We start from the raw sequence: 24,857 nt of genomic DNA, 5'->3' as shown, positions 1-24,857 counted from the left end.
GTCGCTGACCTCCACCCGCTGCTCCTGTGAAAGTCATCTCTGTTTCACTGGCTGTTATTAAAAATTCTCCTTGTCTTTGATTTTCAGCAATGTCATCATGTGTCTAGGACTATATTTCTTTTGATTTATCTTGCTTGAGAATTTGGGGTCTCTTAAATCTGTGCATTGGTGTCTTTCATCGGTTCGGAAAATTCTCAGTGATCGTCTCTTCAACTACAGCAGCTGCTGTATTCTTTCCCACTCCTCCTTTGTGGATTGCGTTAAACATTTGTTTGTATCTTATCACTGTGTCTTCTATGACTCTTACCTCCTTTTCTTTCTCTTTCTTTCTTTCTTTCTTTCTTTCTTTCTTTGTCTTTCTTTCTTTCTCCCTTCGTCCCTCTCTCCCTCCTTCCCTTCTTTCCTTCCTTTCTTCCTCCCACCCCCTCTCTCATTTATCCCCATACTGTACTCTAGATAATTTCTTCTGATGGCTCTATCAGTTCATTAATCCCTTCTTTGAGTATGTCTAAGCTACTATTGTGTTGGGTTTTGATTTTTGTTGTTTTTTTCTCAGGGAGCCTTATTTAGGTGTATGCCTGGTTATCTTCGGCTATATGTTGTATATTACATTTTTTAAATTATTTAAAGGAATAATTTGAGGCCCACAATAAATAGACAGTGCTCAAGGGAGAATTTGAATTTCCTTTACGTCAAATGCTCAGGGTTTTGCTAGTATGAAACTATCTTAAACCAAATTATCTGTAATACTAGGGATTTTTTTTTTAAAGCTGCAATTCTGGACTTCCGAATCATCCTTATCTTGAGCATTTACATTTTTGGGGTCCCAGCTTAATGTAGGGTAGTGTCTTGTCTGTCCATGTCTAGTTCTCATGGAACTTTGATTCTTTCTCTTCTGCGCATATCCTACCAAGTTGTCAAAACAAAGGTCCTATTTTTGAAGAGTCAGCCAATGTCCTCAGTTAAAGGTAATTTCCATGCTCGTTTACATCTCAGGGTTCTGTTTTTCCTTCACTTTTGGAGGGGTAATTCTTTGTTATCTTGTCACTTGATTATGTTTTCAAGAAGCTTTTTCTTAAAATTTTTCATCTTTTTAAATAGTTCCTAGTAGAAGGTTTGATCAAAGTACCTAGCCCACCATTCCTAAAATTAAGAAACCTCCCCACCTGGCTGACATTTCTACCATTTCTACTGCCCAGCCTAAAGCTAATAGACCAGTTTCCCCTATACTTCTCAAAGCATCCTTTCCTGAAGATTCAAAGATCCAGCTTCTTCTGTTCAGTGATTCTCAGTGCTACCACTTTTTCTCTCCAGGGCTGGATTAGGGCCAGGCTAACCAGGCAGCTGATAGTGTGACAGTCCATATGGGATATTAAACCATCACTGAATACATTGGAAATATGATGTCAGTTAACTGAGGTTTCCTTATACAACTCCTTACCTTGTTGGTGAAAAGTTAAATAGACCTACTCCCTCCAAAGCAGAATATGCCCTGAGGTAAAAAATTTTAAAACACATCTCTTCAGCACCTATATTTTTCTCTGAACTTCTCCAACCCAGAGCCAGCCTGCTAATGGTTGCTGATGCTCTCTGTGACAGAGAATTGAAATTACAAAAATGAATCATGCATGGCAGAGGGCCATTTCCTGAGATTTATTTTTAAATTTTTAAACTTTTTAATAAGCCTACCAAGGAAATGTCTGCTTCAGAAAATAATAAAATTATGGGGGAGAATGAAAACTACAAAAAAGTGAAGGACATTTTATGGAATATTTTTAGGGCAGCTTTAATCAATGGACGTGAATTATTCATAAATAATTGCCACTTCTAAATGAATGCTGAACAAATATTTAAAGACTTTAGGTTGGACAGAGGGCTCTAAATTATTAGTCTGCCTGGATGTTCCTCGATTTTGTCTTCCTTTAGCTTAGGTGCTCCCCAAAAGACACTCACAACCCACTTTTAATGTAGTTTTTCAAAATTTTGCTGTTAATCACTCTAGGCAAGGGAATATATAAAAATAAAGGAATAAATACAATGAAGCACAAAAATCTGAAATTTTCCAATTTTCCGATTTTCTTATAGCATTAGTTCTGTATTACCACTCCTTACCACTTTCTGAAATAATAACCAAGTTCCATTAGACATCAATTCTCCAGCTTTATTCCTGACCATTAAACTCCATACAACTATTGATTATCTCCTTTATCTTAGGGGAGACTGTCCCCAGGCATCAAGATGCAGAAAGCTGCATCTAGGAACGATGGCTTCTGGGTAGGATAACATGTATTTCTTTCTCTCTATCTGATCAGCCCAAGCTGAATTTGTCAGGACTCCATCAGTTAAAGGTAGAAAAACCCAATTCAAACTGGCTTGGGCAAAGGGTAAAGCGGGACAGCGGGGCTGGAAGGTTTGTTGGCTCATGTAACTGAAAAAATTTAAGAGTAAAGCTCTCTTCAGGCATGGTCTAGTAGAGGGGCTCAGGCATCACCAAGAATTAGTGTCTCTTGGGTGCCTGGGTGGCTCGGTCGGTTAAGTGACTGCCTTTGGCTCAGGTCATAATCCCAGTGTCCTGGGATCAAGCCCCACATCAGGCTCCCTGCTCAACGAGGGGCCTGCTTCTCCCTCTGCTACTCCCCCTGCCTGCTGCCTGAGCTCCTGCTCTCTCTCTGTCAAATAAATAAATAAAATCTTAAAAATAAAAAAAAGAATTAGTATCTCTTCATCTCTCCTTATTTTTTCTCTAAAATTGGCTTTATTCCAGATTCCAGTAGGACTCCAGCATCTCCAAGCATTCGCCAGACTCCATGCCAGAAGTCCCAGCAAACAAGCCCCTCTTCTTTCCCAACAGTCCCGACAAAACGTCCAGAATTGAGTCTCACTGACCTGGTTTGCCTCACGTGCCCATCTGTGATCCAACCACTGCAACCAAGGAGGTGAAAGATGCTGGTTGGCCAGCACCCAGTCACATGTCTGCCTCCAGAGAGGAAACCACTGGAACCTAGTGGACTGAGAGGGATACAGGGTTGTTCCTCCAAAGAGCAAACAAGGTGTGTAACTTAGGTGACAACTATCCCAGTTTGTCTAAAATTGAGGGGGTTTCCCAGGTCCTATGACTTTCAGTGATATAAGTGGGATGGTCTCAAGCAAACCAGGATGTCTGGTCACCCTAATGCTGGTTATCAAATGATTCAAACAGCTAACACTGAGCCCTGGTGCCCTGTGACCTATATATCTGGAGGAGTACAAGATTCTCCCTGAAAATGTATGGCTTCACCCTCCTTTGGGTGTCGTGTAAGCCCTTCCTGCCTGTGCTCTGTGGTGGAGGACGCACTATCAGTCGTCACTGTATTACCGCGTGGGACAGATAGGTACACTGCAGGCTCAGCCAAGGAGCCTGATCCACTCAAACCAGAGTTTCAAGTGCCCTTTCTGTTGGGAAGCTCTGCCTTGCAGGTCCCTCACCGGGTTTCTTGACCCCTGTACTTCCCCCAGGCCCGTGTGCACATTCCCGTCTCTTCTCTTGCTTCATTTCACTTCTCTTCACTTTTTCCCTCTTTTCTCTTTGATCCTAAAGAACGAAGGCCACTCTCTCTTCGAGCCCATGTCTATTCCTCAGCCTTACATGAATATTCCTCCCACAACACTCATACTTGCCAGTCTCTCTCAACTTCCTTACAACTGCCTTGGCCAATAATTTCCAAACAGGGAATGTGCACAGCCCAGGGATGGACCAAACAATCCACTGGGTACAGAGAGATAATTTCAGAACTTCTATTTACAATCACTTTTGTATTATCTTCCTTTCATTTCCATGTTAGGCTATGTTTCACAATGCAATACAGAAATATAGTAGCACATACAGATCATTTATGATTATGCGTATCTGAGGACCAGGATGTACCTTATTCACTCCCATAGTCCCAGTGCTTGGTGTACTGCCTGGCTCACCAATTGCTTTTTAGACAAAGGCATCCATGAATGAATCAAATCAATCAATGATGTTTCTTATTCTCTGTCCCCAAAACATTCTAGATGAGTCCCTTGTAAGGTCTTGGTCGCTGTCCTTAGGGACTTTTCATTGCTTACCTTATCTTCCACGTCTGAGGTAAATGATTTTTCACCAAACACACCACACCCCCCTTCCAACCACCTCAGCCCCTCTCCTCTCAGCCAGATCATCCTGAGTCCTCAAGATCTCCTATCTCTGTCCGTCTGCATCTCATCCAAAGTCAGCACCGCCCCTCAGGATGACCAAAATTCCCACTGTCACCTTCAGCTCAGGAGCCTTGTCTCTTCCCCTATATCCTGGCATTGCTCCCCTTCAACAATCTCAGCGGCCAGCATCTCACTGGCTATAAGACCACTCCTAGTCCCCCAGCTCCGGGCTTCTGTACCCATGCTGGTCCATGGCAATGGTTTTCCCAACTGCAAATAAATGAGGGGAAAGATGAGGGTGACGTGGAACATAAATACAAATATATATGTCCTCGCTGTCCATGACTATGCTTTATTCTCAGATTGTGGTTTTCTATTAGAATATTCTTTTTCTTATAAATGAGAGTAATTGTTATAATTAGTTATTCCCTTACTGGGCAAAATCAAAATCCAGTGTCCTCTTTGAGTCCTGGAGTCTTTTATACGAAAATTTTCTCATTCATACAATTCAAAAGTCTGGGGATTACCAAACCATCAGCAAACAGAAAAGGTTTTGTTTGATTTGTTTTTAAGGTGGAGAGAAAGGAAGTTGATTCATGGGGTGAAATACAAATAGTTCAGAAGAGGTTACAAACTGAGCCGTGCCAGGTCTTAGCCACCTCTTTCCTAATAGCAGCGTTTAGAGCTGGGGGGTCGGGTAGCATGAGGCGCCTGGAACGCTGAGCCGCAGTGAGAGAGGGATGAGCCCAGAGAGAGACAGGTGAGAGCAGGGCAGTCAGGCTCAACTGTAATGTCATCACACTAGTGCCAAAGGCCGATTCTGTCTTAAAACTTTTGCTCTAAAGGGCCTTCTATATTTCAGGGTACTCCTTGATATTGACCTGTGCTGGCAACAGGAAAAACCTGGACATTGTGGATGGTGTCCATATTCCTGCTGCATCTTGCTTTCTCACCAAGGGGGCAGTGTTTGGGTTTCCCAGCTGAAACTGTTTAGCAAATAAATAGGGACCTAATTCTTGTCTAGCCTGAGACGATACATAATGTTCAAATTCTTTTCCAAATATGCTCGGTGTATTTTTATTAGAAATCCATATATTATTAGTCACTCAAACTGGGACTCAACAATATGGCCAGATCTAGAGAACCAACAAAAAATGGAAAGTAATGGATAGCTATGCTTATCGGCTTTAGAATTAAATCTCAAGACTGAAACGGCATGGGGCCCTTGGGCCATTTATACCCCCGTCCACAGTCAGGGGAGTATTATCTTATTACTCCCACAAACCAAACCAAGTGGAAATGAGTCACCAAGTGGCTGAATCCTGTCCTTGGAACACCCACATTGGCTGAAACTCAGGGTTCCGTGGTCATTTTTCTGAGTCATATCTGACTCGGCAGCATGAGCTCATGACAAGAACACGCTGAGTTTCTCCTACAGGTTCTGGAATGGACATTCCACCTGGAAAGAGTAGGTTGGTTCTCTCACTTCTGGAAATTTTGATTTGTTAAAACATTCCTTATTTCTCCGGGAAACAGAGGCCCAGTTTTGGTGAAATGGTAAAACAATGTGAGAGTTAAGACATAAACTTCTTCACATGTTATCATTCATACCAAGATAGCTTTGCTTCTGATTCCCGGATTTGGTAAAAAAAAAATAATAATAATAATAATAATAAATAAATAAATAAATAAATAAATCCTACAAGTGTCCAAGAATCCTTGACCACTGACCATCTGGAGAGAAAGTTAGATATAAGAAGTGTTTGCTTGGGCACCTGGGTGGCTCAGTTGGTTAAGCATTTGCCTTCCACTTGGGTCATAATCCCGGGGTCCTGGGATGGAGTCCAGCGTCAGGCTCCCTGCTCAGCGGGGAGTCTGCTTCTCCCCCTCCCTCTCTCTCTGCCTGCTGCTCCACTTGCTTGTGCTCTCTTTCTAATAAATAAATAAAATCTTTAAAAAAAATAAGTGTTCTCTTGACTGCAGGAATAAGGTGTTCCGGCTACCAGAAGGGCAGAGCTGTAAGGAATAAGCCTCACAGTCAACTGACAGGCATTTTGGGTCAGAATTCTCTCTTCCCAGTTGAGGACTCACAATTGCCCAATGACAGAGCACATCACCAAGATACGGTCTCCTCTTTTTCTGGTACTCACGTAATGAGATTTCTCCTAAGCAGTTCCCCTCTCCCTGAAGATCTAAATGAGATTGTTTTGAGCCCTCATTCTACTTTGGGAAAGTCTACTGCCCACTCCAAGATTTCACAGAATTTTACATTTTCGCACCCACTGCTGATTCCAACTCCCTGCCCATACTGCAGACTTGTTCTCTGCTCTGCCCTTCCAGAGCTGTTCTTCCCTCTGCACTCAAGTATCAACCCAGATATGGAGCTCAGCCCTCAGATGTTATTTCAAGTTCACAGCAATACTGAATGGAAAACACAGAGAGTTCCGCATACTCCCTGCCCCCACACATGCATCACCTCCCCCACTACCAATGTCCAACACCAGAGTTCTACATCCCTCACAATCGGTGAACCAACATGACATCATTATCACCCAGAGTCCATAGTTTTTACACTAGCATGCACTCTCGGTGGTGTACACTTATGGATTTTGATAAGCATACAGTGACATGCGTCCACCCATTGTAGTTTCATACAGAATAGCTTCACTGCCTTAAAAATCTCGCATGCTCCTTTGACTAATCCTCCCAGAGCCCTGAGCCCCTGGCAATCACTGATCTTTTTTATTGCCCTCATAGTTCTGCCTTTTCCAGAATGTCAAATAGTTGGAATCATACAGAAGCCTTTTCAGACTGGCTTCTTTCACTCAGTAATATGCATTTAAAGTTCCTCCATGTCTTTCCGTGGCTTGATAGCTCATTTCTCTGAGCATTGGATAGTATCCCATTGTCTGGTTCTACCAGTTTATTTATCCATTCACCTACGAAAGACATCTTGGTACTGTCAAGTTTGGGCAATTATGAATAAAGCTTTTATAAACAGCTGATGCACGTTTTTTGGTGTGGACATAAGTTTTCAGCTCATTTGGGCAAATACCGAGGAGCACAACTGCTGGATCTTATGCTAAGAGTATGTATCTCTGTAAGCAACTGCCCAACCGTCTTCCAAAGTGGCTGTACCTTCTCATTTCCACCAGCAATGAACGAGAGCTCCGGTTGCTCCACATCCTCGTAGAACTTGGGGTTAGTGTTTTGGAGTTTAGCCATTCTAGTAGGTACGGAGTAGTATCTTGTTCTAATTTGTAATTCCCTAATGACATTTTTTCCTAGGCTTGTCATCTGTGTGTCTTCTTTGATGAGGTTCTGTTCAGACATTTTGCTTATTTTTTCATCAGGTTCTTCATTTTCTTATTGTTGAGTTTTAAGGTCTTAGTAGACCTTGGGTAAGAGTCTTTTATCCAAGTATGTTTTTTGGATATAAAATATTTCTTTGAAAATATTTTCCTTTTGCAAATATTTTCTGTCTGTGGCTTGTCTTCACATTGTTTTGATATTCTCAATCTTTACAGATAGAATTCTGCCGTCTTCTGGTTTCTATTGCTACAATTGGTATACGACTATAATACCTTTCTTTTGGGTTTTTTAGAGGTTTTTCCCTTTATCTTTTGTACTTCCCAATGCTACAACGCACCCAGATGTTGATTTATTTTTATTTACCTTTCATGGAACTATTGGACATCCTTAATATGGGATTAATGCTTTTCACAAGTTCTAGAAAATTCTTAGGTGGTCACTTAGCAAATAGGGTCTTTCCCTCAGTCTCTTTATTCTCTGGTTCTGGAACTCCTGTTAGATATATGTTGGAGCTTCTCATTCTATCCTCCAAGCTTCTTACTGCTGTTTCATGTTTTCTATCCCTTTATTTCTCTTTATGTTTTGTGTCATTTTCTCAGTTCCACATTTTAGCTCTATTTGATTTATTGAAACAGAGCAGCAGCGATACTTTGGGAGGGCCTCACAGACAAAGCCCTTTCGTCTCCAAGTATTTTTGAGGCATAACCAACCTGCAGGCCCTTCCAGGCAGCGCCCTCTAAACCTGCTTTACCCTCTACAGAGGGGAGCCTGGCTAATCAGGAAAGAAACTCCCTCCGAAGGTAAACAGTGAGTAGAGTGTACATATGGCAGAAAACAAATGGCTCTTGGTACCATGTTGTGGAAATTATCTCGCTTGGGTAGATAAAGGAGGAGGACAAGCTCAGGTGGCACTGTTGAGTCCCCTCCTCCATTACTTGGCCCATCCGTGACGTGTACACCAGCGTCCCCGAGAAAACGCCATCCCTACACTCTGCACGCTCAGAACCGGGCTGTCCCTCTGTCGCGTGGCGCTCTGTGCCGACTCCGCACCCCACCATGGCCGTGACCGCCTGCCAGGGCTTGGGGTTCGTGGTTTCACTGCTCGGGATTGCGGGCGTCATCGCCGCCACCTGCATGGATCAGTGGAGCACGCAGGACTTGTACAACAACCCGGTGACAGCGGTGTTCAACTACCAAGGGCTGTGGCGCTCCTGCGTCCGAGAGAGCTCCGGCTTCACCGAGTGCCGCGGCTACTTCACGCTGCTGGGGCTGCCAGGTGAGGGCGGGGCGCCGGCGGGCTGGCGGGGAGATGGGGCCGCCGCCTGGGGGGCCACAGGGGGACCGCTGGGGAAAGAGGAGCCGCAGCTACCACCACCAGAGTCAGAACAGGATGCGGGGACCTTAGAGAGAGGAGCCTTCTGAGCTCTCAGGCCTCCTGTTCCCCTCACTGGATGGTGCCCAATTTTTCCCAAGCGGCACATCCTTTAAACAACTCCTATGTGGACAATGGCATTGAGACTCAATCGCACATAGGAACAGGACTCAAGAGACCCAACTTTAGCCCCCTCTTTCCTTTAGCCCCATGATGCCTAGGCCCAGCTTGCAAGGAAGCCTAAGCACATAGCAACAACAGAAAGGGGTGGAGGGAAGAGAGAGAGAGAAAGAACTGAGTGCGGTGTTTCTCGGACTGGTGCTGGATGGGCCCCTTCTCTGTGGCTCTAGGCTCCTGACCTCCAGAAAATATTGGCCACGTGGAATCAGATTCAGGGTGCTCTCTCTGCACAGAGGCCTTCTGTGGCAAGGGATCTCTGCCACGCAGGCGAGGTGTGTGGGCCGTGATGCCCACTTCCCCAGATTGGTATTAACCATACAAGGGTTGTGGGTTTGTTGGCTTAGTAGGTGGGTCATTTTAACTTGAAAAAAATTCAAGTCTCAAGAGTAGGTGTTAAAAGTGTAAAAAAAAAAAAAAAGGAAATGTTAAAAGTGTCTTTCATACATGTAACAGAGTAAGACAGTGAATAAACTTGTCACTTTTATTTTTTAGTTCTTTGTTCCTTCCATAAATATACATCAAAGTTTTGGGAGGGACACTGATCCAAGATGGGCATTGTAGGGAGCTCCAGAAATAGAAAATGGGGTTTTCCCCTCCAGGAACTTGCCATCTGATTATAGGTCAAGACTTAGAAACACATAGAAAGTAACAAGACTTAAGTCACACTTTATACACTCCACACCTACTGCAACCTCAGGATTCTTGGGGTTAGCACCCTCAAAATTATGAAAGTGCACCCCAGGCTGGGTATGACAAGGCGCCAAGTGAGGCCAGAGGGCCAGTGCTGCAGAGATGAGGGGAGTATGGAACCGCTCAGGAAAGGCTCCACCGAGGAGGAAAACCCACAAGGGAGCGTTGAAAGTCAGGTCGGGTTTGGAAAGGGCAGCGACGCAGAAGGAAAAGCAGCACGAGCAAAGACATGAGGGTGCTACCACCCGAGTCTTACCTGGGGGAAAATCAAAGAGTGACCTTGTCTGGCGGAGAGGGTTTGTGTGAGCACGATCATGGAAGGCAGTGAATGCCCTCTTAGAGAGGTGGGGACTGGCTATAAACAAGAGGACATCAGTCAGATCAGTGGGTGACCAGCTGCAGATTCAGTGGGGTCTCCCTCCACTAGGGACTGGAGCAAAGACGAGTCACCCCCACATCCTTGTATCCTGCTGACCCAGCCTTAGCTCTGCGTCTAACCATCTGTCCTTGACATTCTCCCTCACCTCAAATGCAAAAGATCTCTCCAGAAACTAGGACCTGGGCCCATGCAGAGCTAGAGGCCTTGGTGGAGGGAATCGGCCTGGAGCTGACCTCTTGCCACACAGAGCACCCCCGTGACACTGAGGAGTTCATACACTCCACAAAGGGAGGATAACCATGGTGGATCACGTACTAGGACTTGAGTAAACAATTGGCTTGCAACATTTTGCGTAACCTCTGCAGACCGGCCTGTGAGTTTCGTGCTCTTCTTATCACCCTTTTAGAAACAAGGAAAGGAAGTTCGAGTGGCTTGCCCAAGGTCATATACAGATGGAGCCAGGGCTCAGACCCTGTTCTGCCTCCACCTAAGCCCCAGCTGGCTGCCCTAGTATGGAAGCCCGAGACTCTCGGGCTCCAGACATCTCTCCGACCCAAAGCAAAAGCCCCCAGTGTGGAGGGGCCTTCCCTGCCTCACCTCCTGCGGACGCCTGGTGCCCAGCCCCACGCAGACTTCTCTGGCAGCTCTCCTGGACTAACAACAGCTGTCAACACGCCCGTAGGTGTTTTACAGATGGAGCCAGAGAGGCAGAGCAACTCGCCCAAGCTCCCAGAGCTAAAATTGGGCCAGACCAAAACTGCCTGTTAGGCCTTCTCTCAGAACCTTCTAGCACTGTGTGTGTGTGTGTGTGTGTGTGTGTGTGTACGTGCATGTGTGTAAATCCTGTCACTAGATAGTTTAGAGAACTATTTTTTAAAAAGAAATTTCTAGGAACCCCTTTTAAAGGAAAAAAATTCTTGTAGACCCTCAATGTTCACTTAAATTATACTTATTTTGATGCTACTTTAATGTATTCAAGCATAACAATAGATTTAAATTCCTAATGCATGTAAGTCTTATACAAGTACAAAAGGCGCATTTGCAAGTGTAATACAAATAACACTGAAAAACTAATCAATCCAAATTTCAAAATTAGTGTGGTGTTAGGGATAGGGTTCACTTGCATTTGGAGTTTAACAAAGATAGAGCCTCAAGGCCAATTTTGCATTTTAGTTGTTCCAGTGTTTTGACATCAGTATCATTAACAAGGATTCTCTACTTGCACAGGCTTGTTTTACAAAATGGTGTCAGTAAGTTTGAGGTACTCACGTCTCACGCTCAGGCGCAACCCCGTCATTCCTGTGGTAATGAGGTTTCTGTGGCTCGATAGCTCTTTGCAGTGGTCTTGTCCATCTGAAGTAAGGTTGTGTTGAAATGTGACTCTAAGATTATCAACCCAATTATTTCTGGAATTGGGGAGGGAAAGTTCTCTGCCGTAGACTTGCCGCCGCTGATTGTAGTAATGAGGTATGTGCAAAGACAGGACGGTGCACACTTGTGGGTGCAGCTAGTGTGGTGTCGACCCCAAGCCACAGGGGTCCTAGCTTGGAGTGTCAGTATCACAAGGGGGGGGAATTCCCATGACTGCATTTTCTGTTTGAGCAACAACGAACCCTTTGTTCATGTGGCAGTTGAGAATATTAACTGTCTTCTGGTATAAACATGATCATGAACACCAACACAGACATGAACCGTAAGAAGCCAGCCTGAGGGTCTGGAACATACTTGTTTTAATTTCCTTTCCATTGTCACTGAGATGAAAGTACAGAATTTTTAAATTTCCATTGAGAAGCCACACACTCCCCAAAATGCAAGCACAGACTCTCAGGCTCAGAGGGAAGGAGTCAGGCACAACCAAAGAAGTTTCCAGAGAAACTCTAGGCATGGGAGTGGCAGTCAACCTTCCTAGATAAAATCATTTCACTAGGCCCATAACTGGCAGCCAACCTGTCCTGCGCTGATCGGGTTTGGACCAGCGCCCCTCTTGGCAGGACATGGAAGGAAAAGCAAAGGCCTTTGGTCCTCTCCCACACCCAGATATACCAGGAAAATAAATAGCACAGAAATTGTGGCGTTAGAAGGAATCTTTATGTATTCAACAAACATTTGTTGAGCACCTACTATGTTCCAGGCTGTCTCCACCTGGGGAACATAGATATCACAAATCTAGAAAGAGAAAAAGAGTAAACAGACCATCGCAAAGTAAGGTTTGTCAGCCTCAGCATTATTGATATTTTGGGGCCATATAATTCTTTTCTGTGGGGTGCTCTTCTGTGCGTTATAGGACAGTTAGCAGCATCCCTCGCCTCCACCCACGGGATGGGAGCAGCAGCACCCTCTACCCAGCTGTGACGATCAAGCCTCTCCAGACATTGCCCCTGTCCCGGGGTGGGGGGATCAGACCCAGTAAGAATCACTGCAATAAAGTATAGTAAGCATCTTGTATGGTACGGGGTGCAGACGTGAGGAAAAGAAGGCTTCTTAAAGGAAATGCCAGAAAAGCTGAGTTACTAAGGATGCATATGAGTTGCTCAAGAAGGTAAAGAGGTAAAGAGTTTTCCAGAAAGAGAGAACATCATCTGGAAAAGACAGTGGCAGGAGAGAGCAGAGTGAGTCAAGAGAAACAAAATAACTTAGTTTTGTTTCGTGTGATATGAGCTGGAGAGGGGGTGATACAGTACAGTGACATGCGTTTAACACTTAGGAATAATAACTTTAAATATTTCGCAAGAATCAAAATGAAAAAGAAGCTTTACTGAGAAAAAGTTAAGTCCTAATTAAGTGGAAATATATGCTACAGGTTCCTAGATAATATTATAAAGATACGAATTTATGAAGATGTGAATTTGTCCCTGATTAATGTATAATAATAAATCCTATATCGATTATTTTTTATTATTATTATTAATTTATTTATTGACATCTTACTATGTGCTAGGTATTTGTTTAGTAAATTAGCATATGTTACTGTGCATAAATTACAAAATTTTACATTTATATAAATTACTTATGCATACTTTAATTTTCACAACAACCCTATGAGGTGAGTAGTAATATTATCTCCATTTTATAGATGAAGAAACTGAAGCACAGAGATTAAAGAATTTGCTTGATGACATTGTAATTGGCTGGGGGAGAACTCCAACCCAGGCAAACTTTCTCCAGAACCTAAGTTACATACCAAGAATTCTCATCAAACTACCAGCAAGAGTTTTCCTTCAGGAACTTGACCAAGTTGTTTATCTATAGAAGAGGCAGATGAAATTAACTTTTAAAAATTTTCTCTCAGAATAAAATAAAAAGAGTGGGCTACCTCCACTGGATATTTAATCACATTCTAAAGCTGGGGTAATTGAGTGTGCTTTGGCCCAAAGATGAACAAAATCCAAAATTAGACATATGGGTGAATTTCATATAGATAGAGGAGGGCTCACAAAGCAATGGGGGAAGGACAGGTTATTCAAGAAGAAATGGCAGAAACTTCAGAAATTATTGATAAGCTTTTTTGAGGGAAAAAAAGAATTATAGTAGCAACCAACATATATACCAAACTAGATTCCAGATTAAGTAATGTAAAAATACATAAAATACTTTTAAATCTTCTAAAATTCTAAAATAATTCTAATATTGTTTTCTTCCTCTAAATAGAAAATAAACGCCTAAGCATAGAATGACGGGACCCTGAGAAACAAACTGAGGGTTTCAGAGGGGAGGGCGTGACCGGGTGATGGGTATTAAGGAGGGGACATGTTGTGATGAGCACTGGGTGTTATACGTAACTAATGACTCACTGAACACTACATCAAACACTAATGATGTACTATCCAGTGGCTAACTGAATATAAAAAAAAGAAAAAAGAAAAAGAAATGGAGGAAACACAAAAGCAAACTTATCTGACTACATCATTCAACAAATATTTATTAAGCACGTACTATGTACCAGATATTATGAAACAATAAATAGAATATGTAAAACCATGAAAAAATTAAAAGAGCAAATAATCAATGAGAAAAGATCTTTTTAGTAATTATAACAGTACCATATGTTGGCTAATTGAACATAATAAATATATAAACAAATAAATAACAGTATATTAAAATCTTAAACAGGTAATTTATTCAATGAATCAATAGGCAAAGTGCTAAAATTCCAGTAAATAAATGAGAAAGAAGTACAAACTGACAATTCAGGAAAAGGGAAAAAATAGATCTGGATAAGTATTTGTTTTAAAAAAAAAGTTTCATTAGTAATCAAGATGATGCAGACTAAAACAAACGGTCATGTGTAACTTACCAAATTACAAATTAGATAAGGGTGCCGCAGACAAGATCTTTCAAATACTGCTGCTGGGATAAAATTCATAGAAAAAAATCTGGTTCTGTATAAAAAAGATTTTTTAAAACTTCACACCCTTTGACATCTGAATTCTACTCTTAGGAATCTATTCTAACTAATCAGAAATGCCGGCAACTAGTTAATGCGAAAATGTTCATTATAACATCGTATTTCACACACACACACACACACACACACACACACACACAACTGGGGGAGGGGTATAATCCAACTGCGTAAGAATAGGTGCTGTTTCGGTGACTAAGAGCACCTCTATGTAATGGAATACTAATCTGCTAGCATTAAATACTAATTTGCTCATACTGCATTAAGTGTTTAATATTACACATATTAAATGATGTTTACAAGGAGCTTGAATCGTCTATGTATGCAATTAAGTTAAAAGAACAAAACAGCAAGTCGTATAATCTCTTAATCATGTGAAAATATATATACAAAGAAAGGATAAAAAGGAAAGAAGCCAAATATTTTCTCTAGGATTTAAAATGTTAAAAATTTCTCTGCTTCCAAATCTTCTATTATGAGCACCAAAAGATCTATTCTTATCCCTCGTCAGAAATTAGGGATATACGATGTGGTACTATTTTAAAAGAAAGAAATTAACCGAAGTATTAGTGATCTGTCTTGCTAGTATACTCATTCTACTTCCTCTGTATTCCTAGCTATGATATTTTATATTGCTATTTGACCACCATTTTTGCCTAATTACCATAGAAGGCATTCTACATATTAATATTCCTAAAAAGATGTAAGGAGAAGGTGGGAGAAATTCTTTCTCCAATATCAATAATATAATATAAACTGCTGAACATTTATGACCTGAAAAGGCACTACCAGACCATATTTAAACCTGAATATAGGGACGATTTCCCTGAAGAAACCAGCAAAAAATTTTGCTCCATCTTAAAGATTTTTAAACAAAGTTATACCAACCCCATTATCGTTAAACAGAATCAGACCATGAATGATTATTATTACATATTATTATACTCAGACCATGAATTGTTACTATTACTGGAGATACATTTAATGTATTTTAACAAAGCCTCTTGCGTGAACGAGGAAGCCAGATTTTCCTCCGTGGACCCCCATCCACTCTTTGGCAGTGACCCTTAAAACAGTGGTCCACTCATTTTATAGCACAGAAAATCCACCAGGAAGTGACAGATTCCATCTTTTAGATGTTTCAAAATCTATCAGTATTTATTTCACATTTAAAAAGTACAGTATAGACTTACATTTTCTCTCTATTCGTTCAGTATTCTACTAGGTAGCTTTAGTTTATCCTTTAAAATTAACTTTTCCTTCTTTCAAAAAATAAAGTCACGGTCACCATTTCAAACAAGAAAGCAAGCTAATTCATTATTACCTGAATAGCTTTTTTTCCCTGGTCTTGAAATTTTGCATAAAACATTTGCATTGGGGAAGCGGGAGGGAAACTGCCATGAGTGAGACTAGACGACTTGTAATAACCTATTTCTTTTATTTTTTTACATTTTCCACCTACTATTTCAGTGGTATTATAGTCAAGGTATGGGGTGGGTGTTAGACAAATGTCGTAAAATGAACAGCTGGAAACCAAACTCTTTATGAATAAAAACCCTGCGTCTTGGTTGAAACAAGAGCAAAATAGACTCTGTCCACAGAAACAGTGGCAGAATCATTCTTGAACTATTCCAATATTTTCCAGTCTAATTGGTTAATCCCCATCCAGCAGAAGAGACCAGATGCTCTTTTTCTAGTTGCTCCCTCCTCACCTTTTGGACTTGGCCTTGTAACTCAGTTCGGGGAAGAGACACCAACGCTGTTTCACCAAAAGTGATGTAACTCCTGCTTACTCTCCATTTTCAAGTTATCTGGCTCATGATTCACTCGCTACACTGATCACAGAAACTAAAATAAGATAAGCACTTGAGGGGAGTGTGGTATCCATTCAAACTAGGGGGAGACCTTCCATATTTGCTTTCTGTGTTTGCTGGGGAAAAAAGGAATGGAAGCAGTGGCTGGGTGCATTCAAGATAACATTGAAATGTCCAGATGCAAAGGCTGGTTTCCTGGAGAACCTGTACAGGTTAGAGATTGGTATATTGGGTGTGTTCCAAGCTTGGAAGTCCAGAGTTGGGAAGCTATAATTTAAAATGGTTCTCAGGGGCGCCTGGGTGGCTCAGTCGTTAAGCGTCTGCCTTCAGCTCAGGGCGTGATCCCAGGGTCCTGGGATCGAGCCCCACATCGGCCTCCTCTGCTGGGAGCCTGCTTCTTCCTCTCCCACTCCCCCTGCTTGTGTTCCCTCTCTCACTGGCTGTCTCTCTCTCTGTCGGGTGAATAAATAAAATCTTTAAAAAATAAAAAAATAAAATGGTTCTCGGGGCACCTGGGTGGCTCAGTGTTAAGTGTCCAACTCTTGATTTCAGCTCAGGTCTTGATCTCAGGATTGAGTTCAAGCCCCATGTTGGGCTCCATGATGGGCGTGGAGCCAACTTAAAAATAAATAAATAAATTAATTAATTAATTTTTAAAAGATGGTTCTGAATTCAGAGGCCAGACATACATGAACCCCAGGAAGTGGCAGGTCAATCAATTCTCTTACAAAATCAAACTGGATAGGAAAATGCAATGGCTAATTTCTGGCCAGGTCTCTCTTTTTCGTGATTAATAATTCCTCATATTTTGACCAGTTGTAGTGAAACTTTTCTGCAAAATATGGAAGGCAGTGTGTGAGATCTGAAAGGGCGCTGAAGTAGTCTACTTTAGTATGCAGATGAAGAAACTGTGACCTGCAGGAGCTGAGCAGTTTGCCTGACATCATCTAGCGTATCGCATGTTGGTGACAGTGTCAGGAGCAGGTCCCGGGGCTCTCAGTAACCAGATTAGGGGCTTGGGCCCAGCCAGCCCTGAGTCCTTCTCTGGCCTTTCTAGAACTTTCTGTGTCTGCCATATGGTCTCCATGTGGTTTTCCTGGTGTGAGTTAAAGGGTGACATGCAGGTCAGCAGGATGTCTCGCTTCTTCTCGTCCTATTTCCCATACCTGTAAAACAAAAGCAGATCTCTAGGATTTGCCTTCCTGTTCTCAAAAGCGGGGACACCTTGCCTGCGCCTGCCACTCCACATGGAAATAGAGAAAGAGCACCAGACCGGAAGTGGGGACTGGAGCTCCACCGCTGCTGACTTTAATGCACCTGTGATTCGGGGCACTTGGACAAGTTCCTTAATCTATTCATACCTCACTTGCCTCCAAATATGTGGCTGTGGGATAATAATACCTACTCTACCCATTTCTGTAAGAGCAAAATGGAAAGATGTACATGAAATGTAGTCTACGCGTTGTGAGGAGAAAATGTGGAAGTCTGGTTTAAGACGCAGACTCCTGGGGCCTTTGTTTTAGATGAGGTCAGCCAAAGTGGTTCCCTGTGATGAGCAGAGCCTAAAGGAAAAGCTGGTGGGGGTGCTGCACTCCTCAGCTTTCTCCGCAGGTGATGGCCGGCGAGCTCCGGGGCGAGCCAGAGCCAGGGACCGGGAGAGGCTGGCATAACCTTTGCGCGGCGTGTCCATTCGGAGCGCTCTGCTCTCCAACCAGCTGGGCCTGCGCAGCTCGGCAGGACAAGTGCCTCTTGGGGCCGCTGCCCTAACAAATGAAAAAATAATGCCCTTGAACCAAGAGTGAAACTGAACTATCTAAGGAAAACACCGTGAGCAAACACCACGAGCTGAGGGAAACCGTCTGATTAGGGCAGCCGGGCCCAGGAGCGCAGCCCGCCCACCCACCGCCCGCACAGGAGCAAGCGCAGCTCCCGAGCCGGCGATCGCAGGGCCGCGGGCTAAGGCCATGTCCACCACCACGTGCCAAGTGGTGGGCTTCCTCCTGTCCCTCCTGGGCCTGGCGGGCTGCATCGTCGCCACGGGCATGGACATGTGGAGCACCCAGGACCTGTACGACAACCCCGTCACCTCCGTGTTCCAGTACGAGGGGCTCTGGCGGAGCTGCGTGCGGCAGAGCTCAGGGTTCACCGAGTGCCGGCCCTACTTCACCATCCTGGGCCTTCCAGGTAGGCCGGGCAGGGCCGGACCGAGCGCGTGAGGGCCCGGGAGGGGCTGGCCCGCGCTCCCCGCAGCGCCGGGGACCGAGCGGCGCTCCCCACCTCTGGGTGTGACCCTGGCAGCGTTGGCTCGGAATAAAAGGTGGGAAGAAGAGAAGTTGGCCCCGTGACAAAGAGGGCTATAGTCATGCGGGAGAAAATCAGAGAATTCATACTCGAATCGAAGGAAGTGCGGGTCCTGAAGAAAAAGGGATGTATTGTAAAGGCGCGCATGCTCTCTGCTCGGGATGCTAGAATAGACTCGTGTTCCTCAAAGGAGAAAATCGTGTGTATGTATGTGCATGTGACCAGCTCTTGCCTGGACATACGTGGGCGTAAGGAAGTAGGATGGTGAATATTTTCTTCTGGCCAAAAACGTTTATTGAGAGCTCATTTCATTTTCAATTCAATTCAATTTTTCATTGCAAAGTTGGAGTCTCTGTAAGCGCCAGAAAATATACAGTGCCATTCAATTCTAAATATCTTTTCTTGCTTTGTGTTGAGAAGTTCTAGTATGCACTCCTAAAAAACAATGTATGCCAGAATTATAAAGTTATAATTGTAATAACCTCACAATAAAAATATAATTATGAATGTGACATCTTTTCACCCCGAAGATGAGGTACGTTAAACCCCTGCTTTGAATACAGATTATTATTTCAAACATGCACATAGGATCTTCGCATTCTAGAAACTCTGGGAGCTACTTCTATTTAAAGAAAGAGGTGGGGAAAAAGAAATTAAAAGGCCAGTCTAATCAGTGGCTCCAAGGAGTGGCCAAGATACAAGTTTGGTGAGGAAGGGAGTAGTGTTAGGTCTGCCGCTCTGAAACAAGCACCCGTGAGCAGGTAGGGGGAAATAAGTCTGCAGGACACTGGTAAGAGCCTGGGCAGCGCTTGAAATTGAATTATGAAAAGCAGTTCAACTGATAGATCTTCATTTTTGGAAAGAGGTAGAAGATGGGTGAGAGAGTAGAATCAGGGTAATCGATGCCTTTTTGGAAGCCGTTTATATTGCAGGCCTGGCAGGGTCACTGACTGAGACCTGCTTCGGGGAACAAGACAGGTAGGACCTGGCCGCAGGGAAGACAGCCGTGGGGGAGGGACTGTGCTCTGGTCAGAAGGCGGAAGGTGCAAACGTGGATTGTTGAGCTCCTAGTGCACCTCATTTTAACTATTCAGTGAAGGAAAAGGATTGACCTCATACTCAAAACTAAGGGATGACATCCCAAGACTTCATGCCCAATAACCTCTGCCCAGGGCACCACCACACATTGCCAATCTCTCACTCCTTCCGTTTCTTTCCACACGCGGGGCCCCACACCAACCTCTCTGGTCATCCTTGCTGATCAGCCCCTGTCCTTCTTGCCTCTTTCATTTCTTCTCCTCGCTTAGGCTTATATTCTCTTCTCCTAGAAGATCTCATGATTCTGATCATTTTCAAATTCTGTCTCTCCCTGGGTCACTGACAACCAAATTAAAAGAATAAATTTTACTACCGCCTCTCACTCTTAGTCTTTCTCAGTCTGCTTTCCATCCTTCCTCTCTTTAGAGTATTTACTCCTTTGACTATGGCAGATGGTCGGGTAGAACCTTCCAATCACCAGCTTCCAGTTCCCAATTCTCATCTCCCTAGATATTTTAAAACCCAAACCTTCCCATGGTTTCCCCATTCACAGCTTAATTAGCTGAAGACATAACAGGCTGACACCCATGCCCTCCTATACCCCTCACCTTGCCTGACTTATCTCTTACTATTCCTCTGCCCCCAGGCTGACTCTTGATTTCGGCTCAGGTCATGATCTCAGGGTCCTGAGATCGAGAGCCCACCTTTGGGTTCCATGCTGGGTGTGGAGCCTGCTTAAGAGTCTCTCTCTTTCCCTGCTTCTCCCCCCTCCCACGCATGCACTCTCTTTCTCTCAAAAAAAAAAAATAAATAAATAAAATAAAATAAAATAAAATAAAATAAAATAAAATACTTGGCTGAGTAAAGTAAGGGATGGGCAGGAAGATTGCCAGAAGGAAAAGGCTAAAAGACACTCCGAAAACTAGAGGCTAAAATATAAGAAGATGGAGCAGCCAGAGAGGAGTCCAGTGGGTGGCTGGTGGACATTTGTGGGGCTCCTGAGAAAGCAGAAAGGGGTAATGTTAACCACCCAGGACCTAGCACCTAGAGGGGACCTGGCCATCAGGAAAACTGCTGAAAACACTTTCTTGGGCATGATGAGGGGCATAGGGAAAAAAGACTTGAAGCAGAGGACCTGGGAAATGGAAGGTTGCTGAGAGTTTAATTTTGACCTAGAACTCAGGGAAGTACCACCCTCTAGCAGAGAAGTAAGCTTTAAACTACTTTATGCTTTTAAAGGATAAAAGCATGGGGCAGATACCATTGTAATACTTCAGTTAACGATCATAATATCACTGCCAATTATTCAATTCTTCCTAAGGATAAGCTCTTTTCTTGCAAAATCTCACATAACCCTTCATTCATCTGATAAAAATATATCACATTTAGTTGGAACTTACAGCCATAGAATAATTGAATTCCATTCAACTAGCTGTACTACGTAACCTCCAGATCGTTAGTGACGTAAGTGGTGGTAGTAGCAGGAATGTTTACCTGTATGTGACCAGCTCTGTATAATGACTAGCCCAAGATTCCGTCTCATTGTATTTCAAATGGTTTATGCAGCATGTAGTTCTCCAAGGACATTGCCCAGAAATAAAAACAGCTACCGTTGATTGGACTGCACGTAGACCCTCCAGTTTAATCTTCACAGCAATAGGCTCAGATAGGGAGACAAAGGAAGGTGCCCAACTCCCATGGACGGAGATGGCAGAAGTGGAAAATGAACATGAGGCCACACAGCTTCAGGTCTGCGTCTTTCCCTTGCCCGTGGTCACGCTCTGTTTCTGCACTCCCGCTGGAAGGGGCCACCTTTAGAATTGACGAGGTTGGTCTTGAGTGCAGTAAGAGTAGACGGTACACAAGCACCTTGACCCTTCTATGGCCATATCATCACACTGCACTATTAGGAGTATCAGGTTTAAAGAGCGGATGACTTGTGTGTGTCATTCCCTTTCCCCGACCCTGGAGACGGTGGGAGGAGGGAGGGCAGTCAGTTAGCAGGGTGGAGAGGAGGCAAAGACCTGGGAAAGAAAGACCATGTCCTGGTCCCATGATGACATCATGGTCAAGCAATGTTTTCTTTTTTATTTTTTTAAGAAATATTTATTTATTTATTTGAGAGAGAGAGAGAGAGAGAGAGCAGGGGGAGGGGCAGAGGGAGAGGGAGAGAGAGAATCCCAAGCAGACTTCCCACTGAGCACAGGGCCCGACATGGGTCCCACAACCCCAAGATCATGACCTGAGTCGAAATCAAGAGCCAGTCGCTCAACTGACTGAGCCATCCAGGTGCCCCAAGTAGTTTTTTCTAACGTGTTTGCAAATATTTGGATTGAATTTGGTGCCGTGGCAGGGCCCTATGGTTAGAGGCAGGTGAGTTGGGATCAAGAGCATAGCTTGGCCAGTTACATGTCTTGACCTTGCTTTCCCCATCTGTGAAGTGCCTCACAATAAGGCATCTGTATGGAAGTGCTCTGCAACCCGTGTACAAGATCTGGCTCTTGGCGTCAATAAATCATTGCCGCCCTGTCTATACCACCCAGAGCTCTCAAACAGGATGTTTGATCTTCCAGGGTTTTTTTCTTCTCCAAAATCAAACATCTTTTATGAATCCAAATACCCAAAGTAAAGATTATTTAAGGTCCTCTTTTTCTCCTTTCCATCCGCCGTTCCATCTGTGCTCTGGGCACATCACTGAATTTCCAGCCCCTTTGCAGGCATGGAGAGTCTTATTTTTTCTTTTTTCAAACAACTGGCTACATTTGCCCCTTTCTACTGCAATGTGAGAAAAACAACAGCTACCGGAAATCTAGGGAGTTTCCCATCAACGTGTCAATCATATTTACATCGGAATGCGGGGTTTTCACAAAATCACATTTAACCCAGAAAACAATTCTACAACACCTAAAGCAAAAATCCGTAAAGGAAAAATATGGACCTGCTTTTCAGCACCGTTTCTAAAGGAGCCACCTGGTTTATTTCTCCTTACTATTGGCTGACTGTTTCACATTAAGTCCAGTGTTCGTGATCCTGTGAAACCAGCTCGTTGTTCCCCATCGTCTGGTGGAAGAAACTGGCCCTAAGAGGGAGAGTGGTTGTAAGTTAGTTATAAACTTGAAATCTGGGGGAGCCTCTTGGTTTTTTGCTCAAGCTGCTTTCCCTTTCTTCCCAAAAGAAACATATTTTAGCCCACACATGCTTTTTTAAATACGTGGACAAACAACTAAACGTGTACACACTAACGTGTGTCTGAAGGAGGTCCCGCAGAGAACTAAGCGCGCATCCACCGGGCTGGAGAGAAGCTGTGCCTGAGGCGTGAACGGAGGCTGCCTGCCGGATGCAGACCCAGGAATCCGAACGCCTCCCCAGCTTGGGATTGTGGAGGCTGCTGCTGGGGGACCAGGGGCAGCCACGCACAAAGTATCACGCTCTAGCATGGGCCAGTCAGTGGTGGGCACCATTTCTTGTTGGGGACGCAGTGGTCAGAGTCACCTAGGTGGACCCCACCTGAGCATTGAAAAGGAAGGGCAGTGAAGGCGGACGCCACCCCCACAGCCTCACCCCTCCCCTGCCCCCCTCCTCATTGCCAGCCAGATCTCGAGTCCATTTTTCCTGATCTCCCCCCCCCCACCCCCAATCTCAGTCGAGGCCTTCTTCTTCCTACTCTTGTCAAATCTTCTTCCCCTCTGGCCCCTCATAGTCCCTCATGCATGGCTTTCTCAACTGTATTTTATCACCACGTGAGAGGACCAGGTTTATGCAGTTAGTACCAGCCAAAGCCATGTGGGGCTGAAGAGAGAGAACTTCTTTTCTCTTTTCTGATATTTGCCGAGCCTGGCTTAGTTCTGTGCTGGCGTCAAGTAGCATCCGGTGCTCACAACCTCTCTGTGTAAGAGATAGCTCTATCCCACTCCAGGGTTGAGGAAACTTGGCTTCGGTGAGGTTAAAAGATTTGCCTAACGACACCTACCTGGCATCACATTGTTCTCTAGGATTTCACGAGATACAAAGGACTTCCGTATTGGTTCCCTGAGATCTCAGGAGAACTCTAGGCCCTCCCACCTTGTTCTGAAGGACCTTTTCTCGGAAGTCTGGCCTCAGACTTCCCTCCTCTGGGCTCCCCTCCTTTGGACTCCTCCATCAGCCCTCCCTGCCTCCAATCTGAAGCCTGAGGTGTGGGTCCTCTCTAACCGCCACTAACAAAAGCCCCGGGTCAGGCCTTTGTCTCCTAAGCCCCATCCCCACACCCGAGCTAGCTCAGGGATGTCAGCCATTGGAAACTCTCTCTTCTCAGTTCACCACTCTGAGCACCTCCTCCTGAACCCTCTGAAGGGCTGTTTTCCCGGATTATTCCTTGAAATTTTACGTTATTGAACAATTAAATGAAAATCTCTAGGGGTGGAGGCAAAACATTAACATTTCTTTAAAAGTTCCCCCAAGAGATGTTAAGGTACAACCAGGGTTGGGAACCACACCCAAAGGCACCTTGCCTGTCAGTCCATAGCTGGTTTGGGGGACTTAGATATTTTGCAACAGGGAGGGAACACCGAGTTCCCATTTTTTGTGTTTGCTTCTGTCAGCCCTGAATCCTGCCCACCCTTCAAGCCCGATAATGCCTCATTGTTCATTGGAAAGAATGCTGTAGTCACACCTTTGGTGCAAGGAATCAGTCTATAGAGCCGTTGACTCACCTGTTATCAGCTGATAAGCCTATATGCCTCTTGCTTGGAATAGCAAATAAGAGACGGAGTGGCTAAAAGAGAAACCTACCTCCTTTCGGAGCAGTTTCTCTGGTTACCCATCTATGAAGGATTAGAACCCCAGATGGTAGAATCTTCCAGCTGGAAAGGAAGTTGAGGTCACCCCCATGCATCTCCATGGTCATTACTAGACATAGAGGATTTCTAGCCGTGAGTGGTGGAGAACATTTCCTCCCACTTCCTGGAACCTGCCCCCATCACAGCTCCTACTCTCAGAAGAACCCCTCAAGGAATCTCCAAAGCAAGGAAGACCTTGGTCCATCCATCCAGGCCCAGGGTTGGGACTCGGACAGTGGTCCCACATGATATAAAACAATGTTGTGTCTTTTCCAACCACAGGCTAAAAGAAAGGGGTAGGGGTAAGCTAGAAACAGATTCTAAGAAGTAGAAAGGTACTCAGGGTGAAGGTGGACTGTTGGTTCAAAGCAGGTGCCAGCAGTCATCAGAAACC

At 44.2% G+C, this 24,857-nt stretch overlaps 1 protein-coding gene across 2 annotated transcripts in view; it reads left to right on the top strand.

Moving 5' to 3' along the window:
* The first annotated feature begins 8,417 nt into the window (after positions 1-8,417).
* CLDN18 (claudin 18) overlaps positions 8,418-24,857 on the top strand; it is a 28,387-nt gene continuing 11,947 nt past the window's right edge. The window contains exon 1 of one of the 2 annotated variants that reach the window (XM_026496592.2): positions 8,418-8,746. In XM_026496592.2, coding sequence (XP_026352377.1) covers positions 8,527-8,746 — 220 coding nt within the window. In that variant the 5' untranslated portion in view covers positions 8,418-8,526. Of the gene's footprint in view, positions 8,747-18,115; positions 18,492-24,857 lie in introns of those variants that run through there. The other variant, XM_026496590.2, reaches the window with a different exon arrangement.

The sequence above is a fragment of the Ursus arctos genome, unplaced genomic scaffold, assembly GCF_023065955.2.
Source record: "Ursus arctos isolate Adak ecotype North America unplaced genomic scaffold, UrsArc2.0 scaffold_20, whole genome shotgun sequence".
In the NCBI taxonomy this organism is placed as follows: domain Eukaryota; kingdom Metazoa; phylum Chordata; class Mammalia; order Carnivora; family Ursidae; genus Ursus; species Ursus arctos.
The sequence above is the reverse complement of the archived record's forward strand: the minus strand, read 5'-3'. Positions and strand labels throughout refer to the sequence as shown.